The sequence below is a fragment of the Brienomyrus brachyistius genome, chromosome 20 (genome assembly GCF_023856365.1).
Source record: "Brienomyrus brachyistius isolate T26 chromosome 20, BBRACH_0.4, whole genome shotgun sequence".
NCBI lineage: Eukaryota > Metazoa > Chordata > Actinopteri > Osteoglossiformes > Mormyridae > Brienomyrus > Brienomyrus brachyistius.
The window spans coordinates 2,233,242-2,259,577 of NC_064552.1; the positions used below are offsets into that span (position 1 = coordinate 2,233,242).

General features: G+C 49.1%; 1 protein-coding gene across 7 annotated transcripts in view; it reads left to right on the forward strand.

The window, feature by feature from the left end:
- The first annotated feature begins 2,310 nt into the window (after nt 1-2,310).
- LOC125715693 (inactive ubiquitin carboxyl-terminal hydrolase 54-like) overlaps nt 2,311-26,336 on the forward strand; it is a 52,061-nt gene continuing 28,035 nt past the window's right edge. For 4 of the 7 annotated variants that reach the window (XM_048987529.1, XM_048987526.1, XM_048987530.1 and 1 more), the window contains exons 1-2: nt 12,935-13,072; nt 18,221-19,108. In XM_048987529.1, the coding sequence (XP_048843486.1) occupies nt 18,962-19,108 (147 nt within the window). In that variant the 5' untranslated portion in view covers nt 12,935-13,072; nt 18,221-18,961. Of the gene's footprint in view, nt 2,444-2,507; nt 2,724-12,934; nt 13,073-18,220; nt 19,109-26,099; nt 26,214-26,336 lie in introns of those variants that run through there. The other 3 variants (XM_048987527.1, XM_048987528.1, XM_048987531.1) reach the window with 3 other exon arrangements.

Below are 26,336 nucleotides of genomic sequence, written 5' to 3' on the forward strand. Positions count from 1 at the left end.
GTGATGCCGCAACCAGAACAGCAGAAAGTGCAGGCGGGACTGCGCCCGTCACCGTGGCGATCTCACACGACCCTGAGAAACGTCCTTGGCACCCTTCCTGTTCACGCTCACACCGGCTCTGGGTTTTCATTTTGTCCAAAGATGTCCGAAACACTGCCTTGTATCGACAGCCAGGGCAGAGAAGAACTGCACTCAAAGTCACATTTAATGAACAATCAAGAACTTGTATTCATAATATGAGACACGTGGTTTTAATCTCTTGGTCACTATTTGTCTTTTAATACAATTTCACAGATTTGTTTGGTGCCTTACAATAAGAGCGTGTACCAAGGTTCGGAGTGTGGAAAAGGGTGGGTGTGTTAAATACGGGGGTAGGCAAAAATGACCCAGAGGTGTGGAACTAAGCCGTAATGAAGATATGGGGACAGGAGGAAGCTCAGTGTGACGCCAGCAGGTCGCACAAATACACGCCCCTAGAAGAAATGACAGAGACAGAAATAGACGAAAGAGAAGAGGAGCAGACAGTGGTCAAAGAGCTCAACGTCTAACCAGTCCACATTCTGCTGGGGAGCAGCCCTGCGCATTATATCTGAGGCGATCTGCTTCAGGGTCTGCATTCGAAATAGCCTCAGCTGTATCAACAAAATGAGCACAGTGTGCCAAGCGGTCTGCTCTCATCCCACACGCTATTTAGGTTCTTCTGTTTGGGAGACGTTCAGAGGAAACATCCACAGCGGTGTTGGTGCGTCTGAAAGCCCCAGTGCCTGGGTCTGTGCCGTGCCTGACTGGGAGACCACGCACCTGACAAGGTCACCGGGTGACCCATCGGTGGTTTGGGAACAGGAAGCGGTGACGTCAGGGTGTCCGCGGGGTGCCGGGAGCGGCTGACGCAAGAGCTCGCCGGCTGATGGTGCGTCCATGAGCTGTAACGTAGAGAGTGTTGGGAATATTTTTTTACAGAATCCATCCTTAACATGGGAAAGGTCATTTCAAGGCTTGAAGATCAAGAGTGGAGAGTAGACTACATGAACTGGAACCTGATTAGATAACAGAGCCTATAAATAACCAGGTGGCCAAATATTTATTACATCTAATTACATTTCTCTAAATATTTTCTTGGTGTTTCTAAACGCCCCAGAGTGTGTGAGTTTGTGTGACTGGGAAAAAAAGTGGCATCTAAATGAGGCCTCCACCGCCTCCTGCTCTTCGCCTTTCCCCCGCCCTGTACTGTGTGACTGGCTGTAAGATGGATGGATGGAAATTTTCCTGGGAAAACAAACGATATCCGAGCAGAATCGGAATGGGTGAGTTGTATAACTGTGAATGTCGGCCAGTAGGGGGAGCAGGTGAGGTATCCCGTACTGTTTGTCAGGACACGTGCAAAGCACTGACTTCACCTGTATACAGGGAGGTGTCCCTGCTGGATGGACGCATGTATGATACGGGGCTGCTTTTAGGTCGCCAAAGGAAGAACACTGCTTTCCGTCCTCCCCCGATCTGCCACGAAGATCATGACCATTACCATGCGGCGAGTGGGACCAGTAGCTATTCTGTCAGCCTGGTCAAGGAGATCCGGGAGTTTGGGGGTTCTCCAACAAACCTGACAATCGCGTCAAAACGCCCAGAATCAAACAGCACATTTCCCCCGAAGCAGGCAGAGACGGGTGACTCAAAGATCCTCCAGGTCTTGTTTGCTTCGCGTTATTTTTTAAGGCTCCTTAATGCGGACCCTGACCGTCTCAGTACGTCCCTCGCTTTTCTCACACAACTTTACGGGTCACTTTCACGGTGGGATATCAGCCAATATTAATATAACACTGCCCCAATCCTACGAGCCTTGTTAGAAGGCTTTGGCCATGACGAAGATGAGGATGATGAAGGTTACTGCAGCTGTCCCTGGCTCACACAGAGCCTTATGGCTGCTCTTAGCTTTACCAGTGACAGTACCTTCAAATGTGGGAATACAACTGACTCACGGGGAGGAAAATGAAAACGAAATCTAAATTCAATTTAAACCAACTTGTATTTAATGGAAGACCTATGCTGTACGTTTAATATATCCAGCATAATGCGCAAGATACGTAAAACGTGCTTATTTTACATGACTCGTTATCTATAGCAGGTATCTCAGTATCGCGCCGTTTCTCATATTTTTGTTCCGCATACTGTTCGGATGTTCCAGTCTTTCCAGTAGGTGGCACCGATTCGCAAGACTTGTAAAACGCTGCGGTTTAAATGGCTAAAGAGGAAAACAGCGATGCATGCGGGAGAGGGGGAGAGCGCGTGCGAGGGGGGGGGGGTGCAGGGTGAAGTATCGCGATGACTGGTCGCCTTCGCTGCAGCGCTGGGTGGCGCTGGCGGTGGTGGAGGGTTTTTGCGGCTGAGACTTAACTGGAGTCTCTTGCAGACAGGGAACCACGGTGGGCTTGGATCGGAGCCGCGGGTGAGTACACTTGGTCCCAGACTCTATTATTGTCACCGGCGCAGGTGACAGAGACCCCGGGCGCTGGCGGTGGCCGGTGTGGATCGGCTGGGCTCCGTGCACCATTCATCGGCGCCGTCCGAGCATCACGTTATAACCGTGCGTTTCCGCCCGGGCTCGGGATGCGGGACCCGAGCGTCTCCGGACAGTCGCAGGGCAGCATCCGGCAACCTTACCAGGCTGCGCTTCCCCGGCTGAGCCAGAAAACACATCGGCTCGTATAATTGAGGAAAGGATTGTGGTAATCTGCAATTAATAATTTATCGCTGGACTTGTTGATAACTGACCAACTATTTGTCTAGGCATTCGCGTATATGACATATTTAATATATATGTATATATGCATAATATACTACGCAGGAATAGATATGCGTTGTATGTGTACATATATCTACATCCATATTTATGATGTGCATACAGGAGTACAGAAGTCTTCATTATACACTGAGTGTTTTGCTGCCGTAGCGTTATAGTGTGTATGACTGGGAGGTTTTGAGGCTGCACAGTCTATCTTCGTCATCCTTTGTCCTGCATCAGCGGTGTGCAGTGGTACCACCAGGAAGCATGCAGTCCGTAAAATGGCCCAAAGTTTGTGCAGGTGGCAGGCTTGCTACAGTGGGGCCCTGGGTCCAGAGCAGTTTGACTGATGAATCAAACCTCTGCTGCCAAGATCGAGGGCACTTCAGCAGCACCTTATGTTCGAGATCATTTCCCTGAAGCTCATACCTTTAAAGCAGGTTTCCCCAATTCTGGTCCTGGAAGGCCAGTCTGCAACACAGTTTGCAGATTTCTCTGCTGAAACACTCACCAATTGCCAGGTTTAGTAGGTTTGTTTGGGCAGGGAAATCTGCAAATGGTGTTGCAGACTGGCCCTCCAGAACCAGAATTAGGGAACCTGGTTTAAAGTATTAATGTACGTGTATGATGTAATGTGTCTTATGGTTACTGAAAGACATACAATGTCAGTCTGATGCATACTGCTCGCTGTCCGAGCCAATCACCATTGATCAAAAAGATGTCATCATCACCATCACAATCATTATCATCATCATTGCCATCGTCATCATCATTTCTCGACATAATTTCTCCACCTTGTCCAAAGTGAATGTCTTGATATTAAATTCCAGACTTTGACAGGCACGTAAAGTCGTTTCCTTCAATCCGACTATAGATGTTCCTTGAAAAGGATGTTTATGAATCTTCTGTAACATTGCTGCCAGGAACTGTTTGCTCTTCCTTCTGGTTTTTAAATGACGGCTTTCACTGTGATAATTAGATCTGGGTGATGAAGTGTGGTGCTTCTCTCAGGCACTAACACGGATAGTATGATGCCGAGGCTTTGATGTCAGGAATCCCGCAGCCGTTTCCTGTTTGTTTGCGGCTGTCGTTCGCTTTCTCATGGTCGGCTTGGGAACGAGTCAGCTCAGGTACGGCCTGTCCTGCGATGGCCGGGAAGCTGCCTGTGAGCTTCCTCCTCCAACGAGGTAACGGCTGCCGTCGGATGGTGAGGATGAATCGGTCAGGTCAGCCCTCTGTCGGCTTTGTTATTTTCTGCAGACTGTGCCTCTTACGCAACGTGATTGTAAAGCTATTTTAGGAGCAACGGAATGTCAGTCAAAATGTGAACAGCAGATTTTTTTTCCGCGAGCATGTGGGTGGGTGTCTTCTTCATAGGTTGCAGCTTATGCTTGGTGACACTGTAAATGAGCCTGGGGAGTCACAGACGTGTCGTCATCAATTTATTGTGCCGTTGTGCGTGGCTAAAGCACTGCTCAGTGCTTTTGTGTTTGAGATCGGGAATGATGCAGTGTGTGAGATCCAGTATACTACAGTGACTGTGACGCAGGATAAGAGTATACCATGTTGGGTTTGTGCAGTGTGTAAGCATAGTGCAGTGAGTATACTACAGTGACTGTGACGCAGGATAAGAGTATACCATGTTGGGTTGGTGCAGTGTGTAAGCATAGTGCAGTGAGTATACTACAGTGACTGACGCAGGATAAGAGTATACCATGTTGGGTTGGTGCAGTGTGTAAGCATAGTGCAGTGAGTATACTACAGTGACTGACGCAGGATAAGAGTATACCATGTTGGGTTGGTGCAGTGTGTAAGCATAGTGCAGTAAGTGTACTACAGTGACCGTGATGCAGGACAGGAGTATACTTCATTGTATTGGTGCAGTGTGGTGCACCAATACAATTGGTCAGTATAGTGCAAAAAGTATGCTGCAGTGATTTTGATGCAGGATGTGAGTATACCACATTGGATTGGTACACTGTGTCGGTATAGTGCAGTAAGTACCATACAATGATTTTGATGCAGGATGAGAGTATAACTCATTGGATTGGTGCAGTATGTGAGCATAGTGCGATAAAATGTATATATGGTCACTGGTGGGTCTGCCGTGTCTCCTACTGTGTCAGAGGGGGTGTGGTGACACTGCGCCCCTCTTCCCCTTCTTTAACCCCATGTTCCTTGGCTCAGAGTTCCTCCTGGTTAACCTCAGCTGATATGAGCTTCAGAATGGATACAGGATGAGTGGCCTGGGCTGCGTTTGGGTGATATGAAGCTGCCATTGTCCCCTAGATGTCATGGGGAGAGGAGGGCAGGGCAGGGTAGGGTGTGGCATTTATGCAGAAAGTCATCACCCTGATAGACCTGCCCCTTTATTTTCTTCTAGAAAACTTCAAAACACAAGGAGCAGATGGGGAGTTTTATTGCAAGTGTCCTCTCTGGCAGACAGCGACGATGTCTCACCTGGGGGGGGGCGGGAGGAGTTTGGGTGCCTGTTGACGGCTGAAGTTCACCTGCAGCGCCCGGAACATCGTGAGGGACATTAAAAGCAGCCTGCAGGCTGCTTAAGCGGAGCAAATCGTTGTCTCTGCTGGTGGGGGCAGCTCTGAGACACGCAAATCCAAATAGCTCACGTTCCCAGAGGCCACCTGGCTCACCTGTCCACCCACCCCCCACTGGAGACGGAGATGTGCATGTGAGAAGGCGCATCACCCTGATGTTAGGGTCTGGTTCTCCTAATGGAGGGTATTAAAGGAGGCGGAGGGGAGCTCCACGCACCTCTGAGGTGCTTTCGGATTAGGGCTACATTAAAGTCAGGTAAACGGATCTCCAGAGGCGGACATTTCAGGTCCAGAAAGTAAAAATCCAAACCAGGATTTTGTTTCAACCAACCAGTTGAGCATAAAGAGTCACAGTCACATTGTACTCAGTTGGTTGGTTGAAACAAAATCGTGGTCTGGATTTTTACTTTCTGGACCGGAAATGTCCGCCTCTGAGAATCTCAGGTGTTAGTATTGCTTCAGGCTGTTTTGTTGAGCGCGAGTCTTTGAAGGCTAATTTTCGCGGCAATAGTTATGAGGCGATATTCTGGAGAGTCTCAAGCCTGTTTACAAAGAGTTGATTTGCAGGTTGGGCATCGTTCTAAGATTCACGGCGTCGGAAGGAGTGGGTGAGGAAGGGCGGGGGGGGGGGGGGGTCAGCAGGAGGTCGGCCCTCCTCTCCTCTTGCCTCAGCTCCAGACGGTACAGCATTAATGGATCTGGTGGATCACACCCCCCCCCCCCCACTCCCTCCCAAGCTGCAGCAATTGTGGTTTGTAGTTTTTGGATGGGGGGTCGTGAGAACAGGCCAGTTTGCATTGTGGAAACACGGTGGGTTCATGCATTCACAGGAACCTGAGGAGCGTGATCAGCATCTTGGCAAATCCCAAAGTTCCCAGGACACTGAATGACTGTACGGCATATTGGGTTCATCCCTTTCCGCTCCCAGAATGCCTCTCTTCTCGGTGCTGCTCAGCCCCTTGCTGTGCTCTGAATATATTAAGGAAGCTGGCTCTCTTTCCTATTTCCCCCCTATGAGTGTATGTGTGTCATTAGCTTTTAGTGCTGCAAATATCCTGAGAGTTTCTGTACACGTACGGCCTGAACTCCTGCTATTGTACTGTAAAATTTCTGTACCTAAAACAGTCCTTATTGGTTATGGGTGTGCTGATGGTCGCACTGATCCGCGAGCTGCTTCTGAGAGAAGCTCAAGACGAATAAAGAAAAGTAGGAGTGTAATGTGGCATGTTTACAGGAGCAGGAAGCCATTAGAAAGGGTGCTGGGGGCAGCAACGGCCACAATTCAGCCGTTCCGACTCCTAGGATCCACACAAGGCCAGCACTGGGCCGCCGGCTAATGAGCCGTCCATCATCACTGACGGGGAAGACTGTCGGAAGCGTGATGCTCCATTAGTGGGGCGCCCCCTAGAGTACCGGGGTGGATGTGCTCATCAGAGTGTGAGTTCAGAGTGTGAGTTCAGAGTGTGAGTTCAGAGTGTGAGTTCAGAGTGTGAGTTCAGAGTGTGCCCTGGGTTCCCAGCATGCTGCTTGGTTTAGCTGCATTTCTGGGTTCTGTCCCATAACACCATTTTATTTCATGTCTTCTTTCTTAGCTCAGTGTGGAAATGTATAAAATTTTTATAACTAATGCTCTACACACTGGCCCATGTTCCAACATCCGGCATGTTACAGAGGGATGGCATGCGGGTGATTTAAAAAGTTGTTTGTTTCTAATGTATGATTACCGCGAGCCCCCTCTGCCTGGCACAAGCGACTAACGCACTCCGCTGACTGTGTGGTTTAAGCAAATGCAGCATTTTGAGGGTGGCAAGTGGCTTAAGGGGTTAGGACACTGTGACCATGATCGGAAGGTCGCTGTTTCAAATCCCTTGGTTGGCAAATTCATACCATTGGTCCCCCTGAGCGAGGCCCTTAACCCCAAGTTGCTCCAGAGACCCTGTTTCTCGAAAAAATGTTACTTTTGAAAAAAGTGTCTGGTAAAATAATGTGAGGTTAAATACGCAAATATTGCCACAGTGGATATCTGGGATTGCCTGCTTTTGTCAGAAAGTCTGAGCGTGCGTGTTGGCGTTACAGATGAGGACCCAGTAGAGGTTCAGCGTGGCTGAGTAGCGTTTGGAGAATGAGAAGCCCCACGCGGCTGGGTGAAGCACACCAGGGATCTGCTCTTCTTCTTCGACCACAGGGTGGCAGCTTGTGGGGGGAAAAAACAGCTCATGCTCTTAAGAGCTGGACGAGCTTCAGGTGTCTGTTCTGAAGTTTCATATCCTGATTACAACTTTTAAGCCTGACGAAGAGAAAATGGGCCTGGATCCTCTGCTCCGAGGGTGAGCTGCAGGTGCAGAAAGACAGTTTTCCCGGGGACTTAGTGCCGCTGAATGTTTCACTGAAATGAGATGTGGTGCTGTGGTAAGGGACCAAACACACACACACACACACACACACACACATATATATGTATGTGTATATGTGTGTGTGTGTGTATCCTTGTGTGTGTGTGTGTGTGTGTGTATCCTTGTGTGTGTGGGTGGGTGTGTATGTATCTGTGTGTATCTGGGTGTATCCTTGTGTGTGTGTATCTGTGTGTATGTGGGTGTATCCTTGTGTGTGTGTGTGTGTGTGTGTGTGTGTCCGTGTATCTCTGTGTGTCTGTGTATCTGTGTGTGTGTGTGTGTGTGTGTGTGTGTGTGTCCGTGTATCTCTGTGTGTCTGTGTATCTGTGTGTGTGTGTGTGTGTGTGTGTGTGTGTCCGTGTATCTCTGTGTGTCTGTGTATCTGTGTGTGTGTGTGTGTGTGTGGGTGGGTGAGGAACTTTGAGGTCTCGGCTGAGGTTCTCACTGTCCCATCCACGTGCCTCACCGAAGGTGACCGACCTTACTGATTCTGCCCTCCCTGCCAGAATTCCCCAAATAGACTCTCTGGCTGCTGGACGACCTGCGTCACACCAGTGGGGAGCCCCCCCCGCCCCCCCCCCCCAGCACCGAGCTGTGTGCAGCACGTCAGTACCCCCCCATGATGGGATAAGGACATCGCAGGACAGCAGAGAACTCTCACAAATAACTCCCCTAAAACCAATCTCTCTGCCAGAGCTGATCTCCTGGGCACACGGGATTGATCAAGTTGACTCCTGGTCCTCCTTTATTTTGGTTTGGGAGTGTTAGGTCTCACTGCCTCGCACTGCCATCTGTCAGTGCTGTAAACGAGTGAGTTTCTCCAATTTGTTGGAGGTAAAATGTGCTGCAGCAGACCTGAATCAGGCTGTCGGTCTTGCTCTGATCACATTCCCCTAACCCTTCTTTCTGTCTGCGACCTAGTCCATCTCCAGCCGTTCGTCCCGGAACTTCTGAAGGTCGTGATTGGTGGTTTTGTCACACCGGTTATTTGTGTGTACGACGTCACGCCATTGGTTAATGGTATCGGGAAAGGCCCCGAATCAAGCTTTAGTGACGTTTGTACCGTTAAGCAGCTTGCTTTGTTTCGCAGTTGGCAGGAAATGCTCTGAGATGTGCGCTGACGTCTTCGCGCTTCACCGTGCACCATTTACATGTGACATCATCTCAGACACATGTGGTGTGCCGCCCTGTGTGTGACGTAGTGGGATCACTGGTTTGAACAGCTCCTGAAATCAAAGGTAACCTGTCACCAAGGAGCATATTTATTTTAAGAAGCGATAGAAGATCGTTAAACAGTATTAAACATCGGTCATGCCGGTCCTCATATGTCATCAGAAAATGAGGGTTGCAGCAAAGGTCAGGAGATGGTTGAGATGGAAAACAGGAAGAGGGTCCTATAAATAGGGAAAATGAGTCTAACGATTCCAGGTAATTCCTTGAGGATACTGAACATTCTCTGGGTGTTCAGTATGATCTTTAACATTATGAAGAAGTTTGGATTATACACCCACCCAAGGCTGGCTTTCTGCAATTTTCTTGTGTCTTAGAAGATAGTGATCAACATTACAGCAACCTGTGGTCCAAGGGACCTTCCAGCCTCTGAATCACGTTTCATCCAATGTTAATCACCTCCATCACGTCTACCCTGGAGGTACCACTCCCACAGCCAAAGAAGAAAGAAGGAACATGTCACGTTGTTTTCTGGGTTACTGGCAGCACGAACACACAGGGGCACGGGGCAAATCTGCCTTTAGAAACCCAAAAATAGAAGTCAGAATCCCTTCAGAAACGACAATAATAAGCTAGATTCAGTGTGTTGGCATATTCACAACATTTAAAGGAAGGAAAATCAGCAATAAAGGAAATGTCGTAAATATAAGGACCCCTAGCAGAGAAGTACCTAAACAATGAAGCCATGCTTGGCTCAGGGACTTTGCATCCAGTCTTCATATACTCCGCCCTGGAGCTCTCGGAGGACGCCCAGGTGCACAAACTCATGCACTGTTTTTCCAGTTCAGGGGTTTAGTCAGCTTAGAGCCTACCCCAGAAATGCCAGGTCACGAGGCGGGGGCATCCCATCTGAGCCCAACCCAAAGGGCACACTATCGCATTGCTGGACCATTTTAGGTGCACCATTTCACTGGGCTGGAGGAGGAAGCTGGAGCTCCCAGGGAACACCATACGAACACCAGGAGAATACATAACCTGTCAGGCTACAGCACCAAACCCTGAGCCACCGTACCAAAGGACACTTTCCCTATATTTTGTCCTCTGTCCAAACTAGAGCTCGAGGCCTTCGCCGATGCTTCCAAGGTGGCCACACTAAGGGTGAAATTCGCTTCTTTCATGATGACGTTTTGGCCACGGGGGCTGTGTGATTTCGGCAGAAAGCAGGAAATCTTCCATCAAACACCGGCTCTATCTGTATAGTGGAGGTGACAGCATCCCTGCAGAGAAACTGCTTCTGTTTCATCCATCTGTTGATCAACATGGTGTGCAATGAGTGACCAGTGGTTGCTTAGTGGTTTTGAATTAAACATCCATGAAATAAGCCCATCGAGGATCCAATGGCCTTTTTTCAGTAGTAAAATGCCGTCAGGAGGCATCCAAATATAGCACTCTCCTTCTGGCCGTTTAGTCATTGCCCGGTTTGATTGGCTAAATGATCTAGGTGCTGGGTTTTTGGGGGTGAAACTCAGGATGTGTGAGACCTTGGACCAGAGTTGACTTCCACAGCGTGGTCATTGGCTTCTTTTGGCTGTCAGCCTTAGGGGATGCTATACGCTAAATGTGAGCGGCGGTTCATGAGAGCTGCAGTCTGGGTTCAGTAGGACAGTCAGCTAGGTCTCGAGAGGCGGCGAGCGTGAAAGTGCTCTGAGCGTATTCACAGGCTTCTTGACCTGGATCGCTCCAAGCGGCAGGCTGGCTCATGGAGTCGCCTTGGACGGGGCGAGTCTGTAATGAGCTTGGCAGTGTTTTGGGCCGGTGCGGTTCGCCATTCAGTGTTCGCCGTCAAAAATCATGGCGTCACAGGTGAGGCATTGAGAGCATCTTTAAGCTAGGAATCCTGGATCGGACATGCCTAGACAAGTGGAATGCTTAGGTCAGGCTCTGGTCAACCGTAGTCTGCCTCATACCCTAGAAGACCAACAGCAGTTGTTCCGCCATCTTGTACTTGGTTATGTAACAGATCTTCCCACTTGACCCACCCAGGATCCATGCTCCAGTTTTACTGGCAGGTCAGAGAAAGAAAAGAGAAGTTATTAGCTGGATTCATCATGCTGACACTCTTCCAATGAGGTTTTCATTCATTTTACAGTATGCAGCTGAGGTGCCGGAATGTTCCGCACTGTGGACAAAATGAACAGGTAAAAGTAAATTCAGTGCATTCTGTCCCAGAGAAACCCAAGTATACCTTTTTCAGATTAATATTTAGCTATAATTGTTCCCATGGGTCAGACACTGCTTGTCTCGGATAATATATCCATTAAATTATCTGTTTGCGCTTCGCTAATGAAAGCCCCCTCAGCACTTGGAGAGAGGCCCGTTTGCGGATCTCATAGATGTTCATCTCACCAGGGTTCATTGGGGTGTGTGTGCCTGGAGGAGGAGCAGGGGTGATGGATACGGATGCACGTGACCGGTCATGGGGAGCTCCGCCATCTTCAGCTAACCCCTCGCCTAGCGGCATATTGGTTAGCGACAGGTCACCTGCATTTTCTGCTTTGTTACTGCCTCACTTCACCGTCTACAGATGAAACATGGCCACTATAAGGGGGTGTGGTTGTCTGGGGGCAGGGCCAAGTGCATATTAGTTGGGTTTTGTTTTTCTGCCCAGGCTCTGCAGTCCGAGGATGCACCCTGTGTAACTCTTCCCATACCCCAGCTTTGCTTTTGTTGTCCTGTCCCTCCCTTGACTCGGAAACAGCTGCAGGTTGATTCTGACACTATTCGCTCGCTGCCGTTTCCCCTCCACTTCCGTTCCCAGATTTAGTCCCCATTCCTCAAGTCTCAAATAGTCTTAAAATCCGCTCAAATCGGCCCTTGTGCAAAGATCATGATTTATTACTTCTGAGATAACCTAGTTGTACGAAATGATTCTTTTAAGTTGGATCTCACTTTGGCTACAAATTGCATTGAGTGGTATGTAGGTTGAAGGTTCTCGAGGCTGACCGCAATGTTGCTTTTGTACTGTCATTAATCCGATTAGTCACAGCTTGCTCAACTGTCACTTTCCGCATGAGCCGTGCAAACAGAAATGCTGAAGATGAAGAATCATCGCCTTTACTTCTCACGTCTGATACCTGAGATCTCCTTCCTCCGGTGTTCATTTAGGGTCTCACCTGGCTTCTGCTGATGGCTCTGCACTCTACCAGCTTTTGGTGACTGGGGTACCTGGTTTGAGGGGGTCACCACTGTGCAGCTGGTTCCCTTCTGAACCCTGGTACTCGTAGTACATGCTTGGTTGCATGCCTGTCTAGGACCCATCTGCAGAGTTCGCACCTACCTGTCTGTTAAGGCCAGTTGGAGAGTCTCCATCTGACGTCGTGAAGGAGGGTAAAGGGTTGAGAGGGGGCTGGGGGGAGGGTCAAAGGCCCCGTGACGGGTTTGTAGGTCATTCGTATTTGAGGTAGGAGTAGGTTTGTGAGGGTGTATATTCGGGGTTGTCTGAATCCTGTTCTGTGGAATTTTTATGATTTGCTTTATCTCTGGCATTTATTTTGTGACGTCCAGGGCAAAGGGGTAATGCTACAAAAACACAATGTCAATGCGCTGTGCACCTCCTGCCTTTGGCTGTATGTGAGCACAGCCCAAAAAACCCAACTAAAAAACCTCAAGTCACTACAACAGTGTGCCTGGTTCTTCTTGGGCTGTCCTGGATCGTCTGTAGTCCCTCACATCAGCCATGTTGAAGAACTTGACCTTCAACCCCTGCCACCCCACCCACCACCTCCAGAGCAGTTTTCATCAAAGCGCCTGCACAGTTGATGGATTGTCTGGACGTGCGTTCCTCTGAAGGGCCTGAACGCACCATGTGAGTCGAGCTGAGGTCCCCGATGTGGTCTGTGAGCCTCCTTTGTGTGGAGTCATTATTCACTGTCCTCCGCTGTGAATGGCCGATTGAGGCCTCGTCACCTGCAAACGAACCCCCCCCCCCCCCCCAATGCCACTTAAAGGGAAGATAGAGCCCCCATCGTCAGACCGTCCAGATTCCATACCCTATGGGTGTATTTGTGCTGGGGAGGACAGGCTCCGGTCTCACATCACTCCTTATCCGTCAGCGATTGCGTAACCCCCATTTTTTCTCTCACACAGACTGACGCGAACCGTTCTCACTGTAGGTAAGTGTCTTCTTCTCGTCCTCCTGTGTGTTAAAATCTGTCTTTTGATTTCCAGGCGGCACGCGGCTCTAACACGCGGTCGGGTGCTGAGACAGCAGCAGCGCTTCGGCCTTTAAGGTTGCTGATGGCTTCATGCTTAAACAGACGGGCTCTTCTCTCTTAGCCTGCGGTGTTGTGTTGCCCAAATGGTCAGGCCTCAGTGGGGGGGCCACAGGGGACCGGTTTGGCTCTCCGTATCTCAGATAAGATACCCAGTGATGTCAGGTATTAGTGCGTGGAGGTGAAGGAAGCTGTTTTATGGCAGGGAGGGGGGCGTGGGTTACTGACACTCTGGCTGAAGCTGTTGTCCAGTCTGGGATGGGGGTTAAACTGTTGCACCTTGGATAAATTAAACCCCCCTTCCTGAATACTGCCATTAGCAGGAAGAACAGCAGTTGCCCGTAGATTATTACAGCATGCCCTGCCACCTAAGCAGGATGATTACCTATGACGGGTTTGCAGTTTGGATCTTTCTGGAATCCACTTTCTGCTGTCTAGATAGTGCCAGTGTGCCATGGAAGGCACCCCACAGAAATGGAACTGCAGTGACTGATCAGATAATTCAGTGTTTTTATGTTGTTGTTCATTTGTTTATTCATCCATATGACATTTTTATATCATTTTTTAAATGATTTACTAGTGTTTATTCTGGGGTGTCATTGTGACTCTGTTGCCTCCCACCTCTAGGGTTCAACCCCCCCCCCCCAACTTAATTTGGGATTATCCATAATCATTTCTACTCGGGTGGAGAACTACCCCCCCCTTGTCAAAACATGGGCTGGCCAGACAGAAAGGCATGTATTGTGTTTTCTTGTCCAAAGAGGCAAGACCGTTGTGGTATGACATCATCATGTCCACACACCCTGTCTTCACATCTACACAGTATGTCACATGATGTAATCACATCTACCCAGCATGTCACATGATGTCTTCCCACCCACACAATGTGTCACATGATGTTATCACATCTACACAGCATGTCATATGATGTCATCGCACCCATCCAACATGGCAGCTAGTCTCTACTGCTGTTTGAACTTCAATTATTTGATAAATATTTTATGACATGGAATAAATTTCTGTTAGTTGGCGGAGGCGGACAAAGCAGTGTGGATAGTCGCTGATGTAGCACTGAGTCCCTGCGGGGTGTCCCCTGGCTGCGGACCGGACGTGTTCAGGACCGGCTGCCAGTTGCAATTGTTGTGCTTTTGTGCCCAGCTTGGACCAGTAGTTATACAAGAGCGCAATTTACAGAAGCATGTGTGCGCGCTTGCATTTGTGTGTCTTCACGCGTAAGCTCCAGTGAACAACGCAGTGCTGTTTTCCTAGTCACTTCACAAAGGACTATCGGCTCGCATCAGTGGCCCCACAGTGGCGGGGGGCGGGGCCTCATCTCGTGAAGGCTCAGCTCAGTACAGCGCGCCTTTCCTAGTGTCATATGCTTTGGATTTTTCTTTTCGCGTGCGGTGGCGCTTAGCCCGTCTCCATGGCGACGGCACCACAGGGGCGGCCCGGTCCCGTATAGCGGAAAATCACTGACCGCCCCCCCCTTACCCTGCCTGCCTCAATTCCAATTCACCCCCCCCTCCAACCCACAAAAACACTTCGCCTACCCTGGATGAGTGAAGGGGGGGGGCCAGTCTTTGCAAGCCCCTCCCTCTACATCCCCCCCCCAGCTGTGAGGTAAACTGCTGAGTTGCGTGATGTGTGGGCACCCGTCAGGGTACCGACCAGCCGAAACACTGGCACACGGGAATAACCAGCCCTTGTGCCCTGCCCGCCCCCCCCCCCCCCCCCCCAGCTGACGGCCATCTTGACCTGAAACTGCATCCTACTTTCTCTTGGCCTGACAAAATGAACGACCGGCATTTCGGTGCCGCTGCAGAGAAGGCTGGCCTGGGCCATCTGTTGCGGGGTCCCGGGCGGAACCCGTACAGTGGCGGCCTCCTCGCCGCCCGGCGGGCCGCCATGGTGACATCAGCACACAAGGCAGGCGGATGCCCTCGGACGACAGGATTAGATGATGGAAAATGTGATTTTCCAGGGCCAGAAGTTAAGGGGACGTGCCATACTTGAAAAGAGCGAATTTTCGGTTTTCAGCATTTGCATTCTTGCCTGGCGAAATGGAGAGACTTACAAGCCGTTCTGTTCGCCGAACAATGTTAGCGAGCGCACCTCACCCCACGGTCACCATGTGACAGGCGTAAGCCACGGACGGCATGGAGAACCTCAGAGGCCTACAGTTAGCAATGCAATGCTAAGTCAAGACTCAAGAGTTCTTTATTATTTTTTTTTTGTTTATTTATTTATTATTATTTTATTTTATTATAGACTAAAGAATCCTTATTTGTCATGGCATCCATATACAAATACAGAGTGCGTCGAAATGCCATTTCTCTTGTGCCCCCTGTGGTGCTACACTTAAATACAACTGCAATAAAATAAATATATGACATCAACGACATAATACAATGCGATAGGAATACAAATATAACGCATGCACACACTAAGGCCATCATTACCAAGGGCAGTGGACTGAAGGTGACACAAGCAGATGTTTGGACTCTTCGGACATTCAGTTACTGGCTGCATCCACAGCTTCCGCTGTCAGAACCATTTTGGAAATATAGAAATGCGTGTGCAGTACGATTGTACACATGCACAAACAAACAGATCAACTCAAAGATGATGTACGCATCAGTTACACACACACTCCCACAGACGGCACACAGCCAATGATTAAAAAAACGCACTTCTATATACCAGGACCTCAAGTGGAACTGTGCTGTGCCTAGCGCCCCCTGTCTGCTGGAGGACCATCTCCACACGCAGGGAGATGGAGGGGAAGCCTGTGTTGTGCAATCACGTAGCTGTGGTTGGTGTTTCTCAACCCACGGCATCCTGATCAGCCGCGCTCAGGGACGCCGGCCCAGTGTTTGTTTAAATTAGCGGCGCCCTCACATGGCGCTGTGTGGCAGACGTGGCGAAGCCTCCTGTTTACGCGGCCGCATCCCGCGGGTCGCTACGATAGCAACGTCTGTTTGCAAAACAAAGCGTTCTTGGAGAGGCTGCTGAGGATGGTCCTCGGCTGACTGACAGGCTAATGCGCGCCGTTGCACGGGGAGGCAGCTTCTGTCGCCGTTCTGCCTGGCTCTCTTGCCATGAGCTTTGTTTTCTAACGGCAGAAGGATGCTTGATTGGCAGCATTTTTGTGTCAAGCACGCCATTCACACGGCAACGCCCCGCTGCCTGTGTGCCGTTTTGATGCCAGACAAAGCCTTTGTCTCCCGCTAAACTGCGATCTCCCTGTTTGAATGTGGCGCAGAGAGCTTCTGCATGGTAACCGGATAACGGAAAGTTTAGATCATATTAAAGAGAACCTTACACAGGCCATATGGAAGCTGCTTTCGGTGAATTTTATTGTGACTGTCTAAGGAAATTGCGTGCACTTGTAATATCAGGCTAATCTTGAGCTGTCTCCAGCTCTTATCATGTCCAGGGACTCTTATCATGTCCATTGTCATGATATAGGGTGGTGCTGTTTACCATCACTCAAACCACATTGCTCTGAGTCTCTGAGGTTTTGTGGCCCCCTTTTGGTCATAAACAGATACTTCACTAGAGGGGAATTTCTTCATAGGGCCCCAGAAATAGCAAACCTGCCCCTGATGATACTGTGACTCGGAGCTGAAGGTACGGAGCAGTCACATGATTCGATTCTATTCAGTTTTATTTGTATAGCGCGTTTTCACATTACCTGGTCTCAAAGCGCTTTACAGCATCCCCACCCAAAGCCCCCAGTGAGCAAGCCAGAGGCGACAGTGGCAAGGAAAAACTCCCTAGAAGGAAGAAACCTTCTGAGGAACCAGACTCAAAGGGGGAGTCCATCCTCCAGGGGCTGGCAAAGGAAATAAAATGAGCAAGATGGCGAAGTCCCAAATCACACTGTCCCAATTTTAACATTTGAGTGTCAAAGGGGGGGGCAGCAGGTGATGGCAGGCGGTTGCTGGTGCTGCTTCAGATGGCAGGAAGAACAGTGGTACAGCAGCAGCAGGGCGAGCAGGGAAGATGTCATCGGCAGAAGGGCTAGCAGGCCGGGAGGATGCCTCCGTTACTGGAAGCGTGGCAGACAGCAGGTTAGGCAGAATATTTTGAGAATTTCGGGTCTCCAGGCAGCTAGCCAAAGTAGGGGAGACTAGAGGCAGTGCAAACAGTTAGGTGAGTGCAGTATGTAAACTCCGGCAGATAAGACTATGGCAGCATAAGTAGGAGGGAGAGGCAGGTGGGAACACAGGCATGGGGGGTCCCTGAAATATCAGCACTCCAATTCCACAAGGGGGTGTGAAGCTAGAGTGACAGACTGACAGTCCAGTTTATCCAAAGCCAATGGCATCAATCCCCACCCAGCTCTACACCTCACACTACAGGCCTGACTGGGAATGAGTACTAGAGTACTTACTGTATAAGCCAGATTAGACAAGTGTGTTTTTAGTCTAGACTTGAATGACGCGACACGTAAGCTCCACATAGTCACCTGACATGTCACATAATCAGACGAGGGTGAGAGCCTGCCAGGCGGCTATGTGGAACTGACGTGTCACGTCATTCAAGTCTAGACTAAAGTCTAGTCTATGAGTTAAAAAGCAGTTGCACTTTTCAGTCCAAGGAAGGTTCCGCTGTTATTCAACTAAAGGTCCTGAAGTAAGGGGCACTTGTATCAGCTGATCACCTGAAGGGGGCTTAAGTGAGCAAAGGGGCAAGGAGAGAGACAGACAGTCAGAGAGGCAGGGAGACGAGGAGGGAGATAGACAGACAGTGAGGCTGCCAGCACAAGTGAGGTTCTCATTCTCCGACCTCCTTACAGTCAGGGGTGTAAGCTGCCTTGAGAGGTACCAGCAGTGTTGCACGTGATGCCATCCCTGAGAGAAACAGGGGTCCTTGGTTACTGTAGGTCCAGTGCAGGTTGAATCTGGTTCTGTTGTTGCCAGGGTCCCATTCTGGAAGGTTCCCACCCCTCTGTGAACGGGGGTTGGGGGGCGGTGGAGGGGGGCAATAGTAGACGTGACTCCACCCACTAACTCCTTGTGTTTCCTCTGCTTTCTCTTTCAGGGCCGTGGAAGAGGGCAAACAAAGATCTTGTCTGTCTGGGGGCGGGGGGAGGGGGGGGTCGGTCCCACTGCGACGTGCACATCAAGCGGACTTGGAGGAGAGGCATCACAGGAGTGCCAGAGGAGCACAGGCACATACGCACCCCCCTCCCCCTGCCTAGCCCCTCGTGGCTGTTAAATTTTGCTAGGGAGCACTGTGAGGAGTCAAACGTGCAAGGCGTTGTTAAATGGCCCGGTAACTGAGCCCCCCCTCGGCCCTGACTTGAGAGGGAGAGGGAGGGAGGGAGGGAGAGAGAGAGAGAGAAAGAGAGAGAGAGAGAGGGAGACACAGATCTCTTTGTACACTTCTCTCCGTATGTGTCCCACCTGTTTTCTGCAAGATCGCTCCCTGTCTTCCTTCCCGGCTCCACACTTTTAGCAACAAACAGACCCCAAAATAGCTAATCCCGAGAGATTTCTCTATCTCCTGCTGCCGGTGAAGGGCAGGAGCGCCTCACTGTCCCGAAGGCTTGGATCTCGACAGATGGGAGCCACTAAAGACCAGAGTGAATGCCGGCACCCCCTCCTCAGAATGTGCTCTACCCTCTGGACACTCTCCCCCCTCATTTTAAGCTTTGCCCGCTCTGCTCTGTTTGCCCGGCGAAGATGATCCTCTCTCGATTCTCCTGGCAAGCGCCGGCCGTGTGGTGAACTGTGGCATAAGATCCACAACCAGGACAAGACCAGCACTGGGACCGGCACCATGTCGTGGAAGAGGAACTATTTTGCATCGGGCAGCAGCGGGATGCATGGCGCGTATGCCCCCCGGACCATGACGTCTATCGCACCCAGCAAAGGGCTCAGCAACGAGCCGGGACAGAACAGCTGCTTCCTGAACAGCGCCCTGCAGGTGGGACATGAACATGCACACATACTCACGCACACAAGCGAACAGACAGGCAAACAAAGCAGTAAACAAACAAGAGGACAAACCGGCAAACAAACAGACAAACAAGCAGGCAAACAAACTAATAAACAATTAAACAATAAGGCGAACAAACAGGAAAACCAGCAAACAATCAGGTGAACAAGCATGAACAAACAACTGATGAAAGAAACGTATTAACAAAGCCAAATTACACTCATAAGGAAAGAAATAAATGCCCACACACACTTTCAGAGAAATTCTGCATAGTTCTGAAGCTGATGCTGAAATCATGGCCAGTCAGAATGGTCCAGGAGTGACGTCCTGCTCTCCCTGCTGAGAGGCTGAAGATCAGAGCCCACGGCTGGGGTCCGTGGCCCAGGGAGGGCGAGAGCCAAAGCCAGATAATCAACTTATGGCACTTTCAAAGCTTTTGATTGTTGTCCTGCAGACTTATCCAAAGAGTGATCAGATAAGTTCCCAATGTGTACCTGAGTCTAACTAAGATTTATCATTAGTTTTACAAGCTAAAGATGACCTAAAGACGACCCTCCATGGACCTTTGACCTCTTGTTACTCCAATATATGAAGGGAAGTCTGGATTTATGATGGGTGCTGGTGGTATTATTGGGCGTGTCATTTGTGTAAAGAGGTGTAATGTACATTGGTTATGTACAAGAACAGATGTCACACACATGACAATCCAGTCCGTCGTCACGTTTCTGGTGGTGTGATAACATGCAGCATCAGTGCAGTTCGTGGTCTTGATGAGCAAGCTTCGATAGCTGTGTTATTTGTGGTCATGAAAACCATGTGATGCATTCACTGGCAGCCTATGGTCTTGAAAAGTTACACATGATGACAACCCAGTCCTGTGGTCTTGAGGAGTATAACTGAGCTAGATGGCAGCTCAGTCAGTGGTCTTGATGACTAATACTCGCCGAAAGCCCAGTATGTGGTCTTTGTGAGTAACACCAAATGACAGCCCAGTCTGTGGCCTTGATGAGTAGCGCCAAATGAGAGCCCAGGATGGCGTCTTGATGAGTAACACTCACTGAAAGCCCAGTCTGTGGTATTTATGAGTAAGGTTCACTGACAATCCAGTTTGTGGTGCTGATGAGTAAGATTCACCGACAGCCCAGTGTGTAGTGCTGATAAGTAACACTCAATGACATCCCAGTCTGTGGTCTTGATAAATAACATTCAGTGATGACCACGTCTGTGGTCTTGATGAGTAACACTTAATAGCCATGTAGTTAGTTGGTCTTGATTGGAAAAACCTGAATTTGCATACATATCTATATTTCCAGGTCCATGGAGGGAGATGAAAGAGACAGAAGTGATTTAAATAGAATGCGTTTATAATGAGCTCTGTATTATTTAGAGAGTCTGCCTTTGTAGTACATCCGTGTCTCTTTTCAACTGTCATTAACTGTAAAGAACTGCAATGCTGCATGTAATATTTTTCCGGCTGCCATGTTTGTTGCCGCGTGACTTTTTATAACCAGTCCCCCACCTGCTTTGTTAAAAAGCTTTTTTTTTCTTTCTTTTTTTTACCTTTTTCATCTCCTTTTATCTCTGCCAGTTTGGCGTAAAGCACATTAAGCATTATCAAGAGGGAATTTCGTGAAGAGCTGCCGTTTTCAGTTTTTTCCGTCTGGGGCGTCACGCAGCCTAATTATCGGTGAGGATTCGCCCACCGAAACATCCACTCTGAGGGGATTTCGTGTTTCCTCTGTTTCTCAGACTCTTAATTTCATTTGCCACAGTTAAACGCCCACCTTTAGTGTCTGCCCGTCTCCCATCACTACTGTTTGAAATTCCGGGGGGGGGGGACGGAACATTAGAGGTAACCAGGGAAAATTGTTGAATTGAATCTGGTATGTTTTTGGTCATTAATCTATGTGCTTTTAGTGTGTGTTTCATAAGTGGCATAGTTTTTGCTAGGAGTCTTTAGCTAGCAGAAGTGGAGGGATGTACGGTTGGGTTGCTGAAGTATGTCTGTCCAACTGCTGCTCAACCAACACTTTGTCCCTGGTCTCCCCTGATTGTTAAAGGTGTCAGCCATCAATTAAACTTCGAGCCATTTTATCAGCGTAAAGTTCTCATTAAAATTTTGATGGAGACCTGTAGGGAAGACACCACTTTCAAACAACGGTAATGTGTCGAGCGGGGTGTGATGGCATTTTCAAAATACGGAAAAACGTGTCTTGTATTAGTTCAAAACAGGATACAGCATTTTATTTTTCTGCACAGGGCGATCCCATACAACCCTGGATGGGTGGCAACACTAGCTGCTGGTGCGATTTGATTAACGTGTTTTGCAGTGCTGTGCTTGTACATTTGTGCAGTGTAACATTGTGTTTGAGTATTTGTGCACATATTAAAAATATGCCTGACTGTGGTTAAATTGCACAAATTAGTGTGATATAAATCAGAGAAAGAGAGCAGCTAACAGGCCTTGGGAAACAACTGCACTCAAAAGTACAAGGTCACCGGAGAATCAGAATTAACTAAGGGCACTGAAACTATACAAAAGTGGGTGGAAAATACTTGCATAAAATTGTTAGTGACTGTTTTTCCACAAATGGACAAGTATTTACCACTCAGTGCTTGATGATATTTCTTTGTGGAAATCCCAAAAATCCTAGAATGCACGACTGTCAGGCCGTAAGGTGTGTGCGTGTACCTGGGGTTGTGTGTGTTAACTCCCGGCACCTGTCCCTGGTTCCTGTCTGATGGGCGAGTCAGTGTGGTCCTGATACCAGCCCTGACGTCCAGCCAGCCTGCCGTCCAGTTTAACAGCTTGCGTGACACCCAGCCTTTGTTTTAATGATTCGTCTCCACCATGCTGACCCTGCTCTGAATTCTGGAAAAGAGGAAAACTATCCCGAATAAATGTGTTATTCCGTGCTGTCTTCCTGTTCCAGTGACTCTCCACGAGGGGTGCACGCATGGATGTTTTATCTTCTTTAGCAGTATGTTTTGTTTTTCATGACGTATTTCAAACATGACGGCTTGCCTTACAGGATATAGTTACTGTCAGTGCCCAGCTCTCATAGCGTTTGCGGTCTGTTTGTTGGGTAGTTCAGTGAGCTGTATGGACAGGCAGCAGAAGTGGAAAGCAGCGGTAGACAGGCCCCTGTGAACAGCTGGCTGGTTCTTTACACCTTCTGTTGGTTTTCCAGTTTAATTATGCACATATTGTCTGGAATTGTCTGGAAGTTTCTCTCCATAGCTGAAGCTTCATGTTTCTTGGCGTATTCAGGAGAATATTTTAAATGAGAGTGTGTTTCATTGCTTCCTAATTAAATATTCATGCAGAAATATATTATTTGACATACATTGACACATATGGATTGATATATATATATATGTGTATGTGTGTGCGTGTGTGTGTGTGTAAATATAATATTCCTGTTTTTCACTGCGGGAGGAACATTTCCATAAAACAAGTTGTAGACTCAACTACATTAAGAGCAAAAAAGTGTTCAGAAATGAGGCCAAACTGTGAAGTGGAGCAGCCTGGCGGACTGTGAACACAGGCCCTGCTTACCTCAGCAGTGAGCAGCACTGTCGTGGCTTCTGCCACTCTGGAGCTTGGGTGGGGGCAGTTTGACCCCCCCCCCCCCCCAGGCCAGCAGTCTGGACACCCCCAATCCATCACCATGGTGACAGAGGCCTTGAGCTCTTGAGTTGACAGGACAGTAAGGTGTCTTTCGACTACTGGGAATGTGATTTATCGAGTTTCCCTATGTCACTGTTGTTTAGCGTTTGAAGGTTATGCTCAGCATGGAGGAAGGGGGGATGCAGTTTGGTCAGTTGGATTGAGGGGATAAGAGAAGGGGGTATGTGGGAATGCCGATTCAGAGACACAACCAGGCGAAGTCGAAAAAAGAGGGTCCGATTTTATTATTGATGTTTTCAGAGCCAGGAGGGGGACTGTGCAGTGAACAAAGAAAGACGAAGGAGGAGAAGCAGAGACGAAAAGAGGTTCCGTTTCAGCGGAGACGAGATGAACTGGACTTTCGCAGCCCAGGCAAACGGGACTGGCGCGCTTCCCTTCCAGGTGTGGGGAGGGGTAAACGCACTCGTGTTTGTATGTACCGGAGGACAAAACAAGTCAGCTGACTTCCCCCGGGACAGACAGACGGTGACCACCCTCAGAGACTGTCATTGATGAACCTTGAAGGGGCGATGGTCTCTGGTGTGCCTGTGTGTGTATATATGTATTTGAGTGTGAGTGTGTGTGTGAGCGCTGTCTTCTTCACCATCTGCCCGCTTCCAAAAGGCCAAAGTGAAGATGCAGACACCTAAAAAATATCAGCTCAGGCTGGTTTGTTTGAGCAAAACCTCAAATGCACCTTAAAGGAAAAGTGGAAAGAAACACAAATGCTCAGGGTGTGCAGGTCTGACCGAGACGACTCGGGCTCCTGGTCCTCCACGTCTTCTGCTTGTTACTCCCTGGGGGTATCATGCCTGTTTGTAACGTCTGTGTGCCCTTGCAGGTCTCCGAAGTTGTGTTCAGTTGATTGTGTTTTGTTAGTAGTGTGTTACCTTTCACCAAGAGCTCGCCTGCTCTCCTGATGCCTGCGCGTAACCTTAGAAATCCCACGCTGACTGCAGTAAAATTATTCATCTAGATGACAAACCTGATTTCCCATCAAAAGGCCAACAGGAATAAGTTGCTGTTCACTAAGTCTAATGTTGTTGTGATGCTACCTTAACTGTAGGTGGCAGCACCTTGGGTCAGGGAGGAACTTGGTCAAAATGCTGATATTATTCACTGCTGTGGTGGCCTGATGATCAGCCCTGTTGTAGCCCTGCTTCACTCAACATTTGTTGCACTTTTCTGAGACGAGCCTTTTAGTTTCAATGGAAGACCGTCAGGTGACATGAGAAGGGCTGTCATGTGACGAGGAGAGCTATCAGGTGGTATGATGTGGCCCGTCAGGTGACATGATAAGGGCTGTCATGTGACGAGGAGCTATCAGGTGGTATGATGTGGCCCGTCAGGTGACATGAGAAGGGCTGTCATGTGACGAGGAGAGCTATCAGGTGATATGATGTGGCCCGTCAGGTGACATGAGAAGGGGCCTGTCATGTGACGAGGAGAGCTATCAGGTGTATGATGTGGCCCGTCAGGTGACATGAGAAGGGCTGTCATGTGACGAGGAGAGCTATCAGGTGGTATGATGTGGCCCGTCAGGTGACATGAGAAGGGCTGTCATGTGACGAGGAGAGCTATCAGGTAGATATGATGTGGCCCGTCAGGTGACATGAGAAGGGCTGTCATGTGACGAGGAGAGCTATCAGGTGGTATGATGTGGCCCGTCAGGTGACATGGCTGGGTCTCATCCAAAGAGTCGCCTCCAGGGCCCTCTGTCCCATGCCTGGCTCTCGCTCTACTGACAGATACGCTGCATCCTTTCTCTGGTGAAGCATTTCACTCTATTTGCTGATCAGGCGGGGAGCTGATTATAACACAAAAATGGAGAGAGAGTGAGGGATCAAAGAGGGAGGGGAGGAAAAAGGCCGACGTTAGCACTGGCACGCATCTCACCAGCACCTCCCCTGCTCTCCGTATGCAGCGTTCCATTCGGCCACATCCATCACTGTTTCTGTAGCAGACTGCAGGGGGGATTCAGGGGGGTGGGGGTGATGACGCTCCATCCTGATGTCTGGCCTGTCATGCTTATACGGCCGTATGGAAATGCCACGTTCACTGGAACAATGGCCATATTCCACCCTGAATCCCTTCTGTCCACGAGTCCAGTGTTTCCCAACCCATTCCTCCGGGACCCACAGACGACACATAATCGTTCCCTCCCAGCTCCCAGCCAAAGCTGAGAGGGAGCAAACCACGGACTATGGTCTCTGAGGACCGGATTGAGAACACTGCATAGGACCAAGCAGCTGTCATACTTAGTAGTTACCTGGAGATTTCTGCAATACTAACAAAAGTCATGTTACCAATTAATCGACTGCTGGCTTTAGCTAACTTTGATGTTCCCATAGTGACTCTCTGCAAAACAAAACTGTAAGATATTTTTATGGATACACTCATCTTCCTGAAATTGGGGGGTGGGCGATAGGCTGTTGGGGGAGATGGGACTTCTGTGCCACATATTTCGCTATACAGTTTATACCAGAGTGGGTAACTTTATCTTTAATATGGCTTTCAAACAGGTCTCCAGCTATTTCTGATTTTCTGGCTTTTCTGATTTTCCCCCCCCCCCCTTCATATTTACTGTTTGACAGTTAAAGTGATTTAACGCAAACCGAAATTGTGCCAGTAATGGTGCATTTTTTTTAAACATAATTCATGTCAATTTTTAACAGTATGGGGAAAGGGTGGGGCTTGCGGGAGAAGGTGGGGCTATGTAAAGGACTGCGGAAATCTCTCGGGAGGCTCTTGGGCCCTCGCCGGGGTGGGGTCAAATAAAAACGATTAAACATTCGATAGCACTTAGAGCTTGGCTCACTCCAGATTCCCAGATTGCAGCCTTTCAGCACTGGACTTGGTCAGGAGGTATTCTTGCCGCTTTGAACACTGGCGAATGGTGGCGAGGGGCGCACGTCTCCTGATTAAACTGGTAAGACAGCATGACAGTGTGTTGAAGGCAGTGCAAAAACAGCTGGGCACGTGAATGGTTAAATGCACCTCCGCGGAAGCACAGCCTTACTGGGTCCACACGCAGATGCTGACAGTGCCTTCACCTTCAGAGAGAGCCTGCACGTTCCCTCACAGCTGCTGGCTCCAGTTCAGCTTGTACCCACCCCGCTTGTCACAGGCACCGCCGGTTATGAAACGCCTTTGCTGCAAAGTCCGAGCATCTTGCGGCTTTTAAATCTTAAAACTGCTTAAGTGAGAGTCTGTCCGAGGTTCCTCTGGCAACCCATTTTTTTTCCTTCTCCGTGATTGAAGATCCCTAATCCAGCTTTTATGCTAAGAGACTTACCAGGTTTGTACCCGTTTATAGAGCTAAATATATAAAGTGGAGGAATTCAGGGTAAGGACACGAAAGTACAACGATGACCTTCCTGGACCTGGGCTGTCCTGCAGCTCTGTAACATAGAAGACGCGGTTGTAAGTTACCCGCTTTCCGTGTAGTGTGTGGGATGTGATGAGTAAGTATTGGATTGGGAGAGAGTGGCATTGTGCTGCGTGTGATTTTGGGGGTGATGATATTTGTGTGCAGACAGGCAGTAA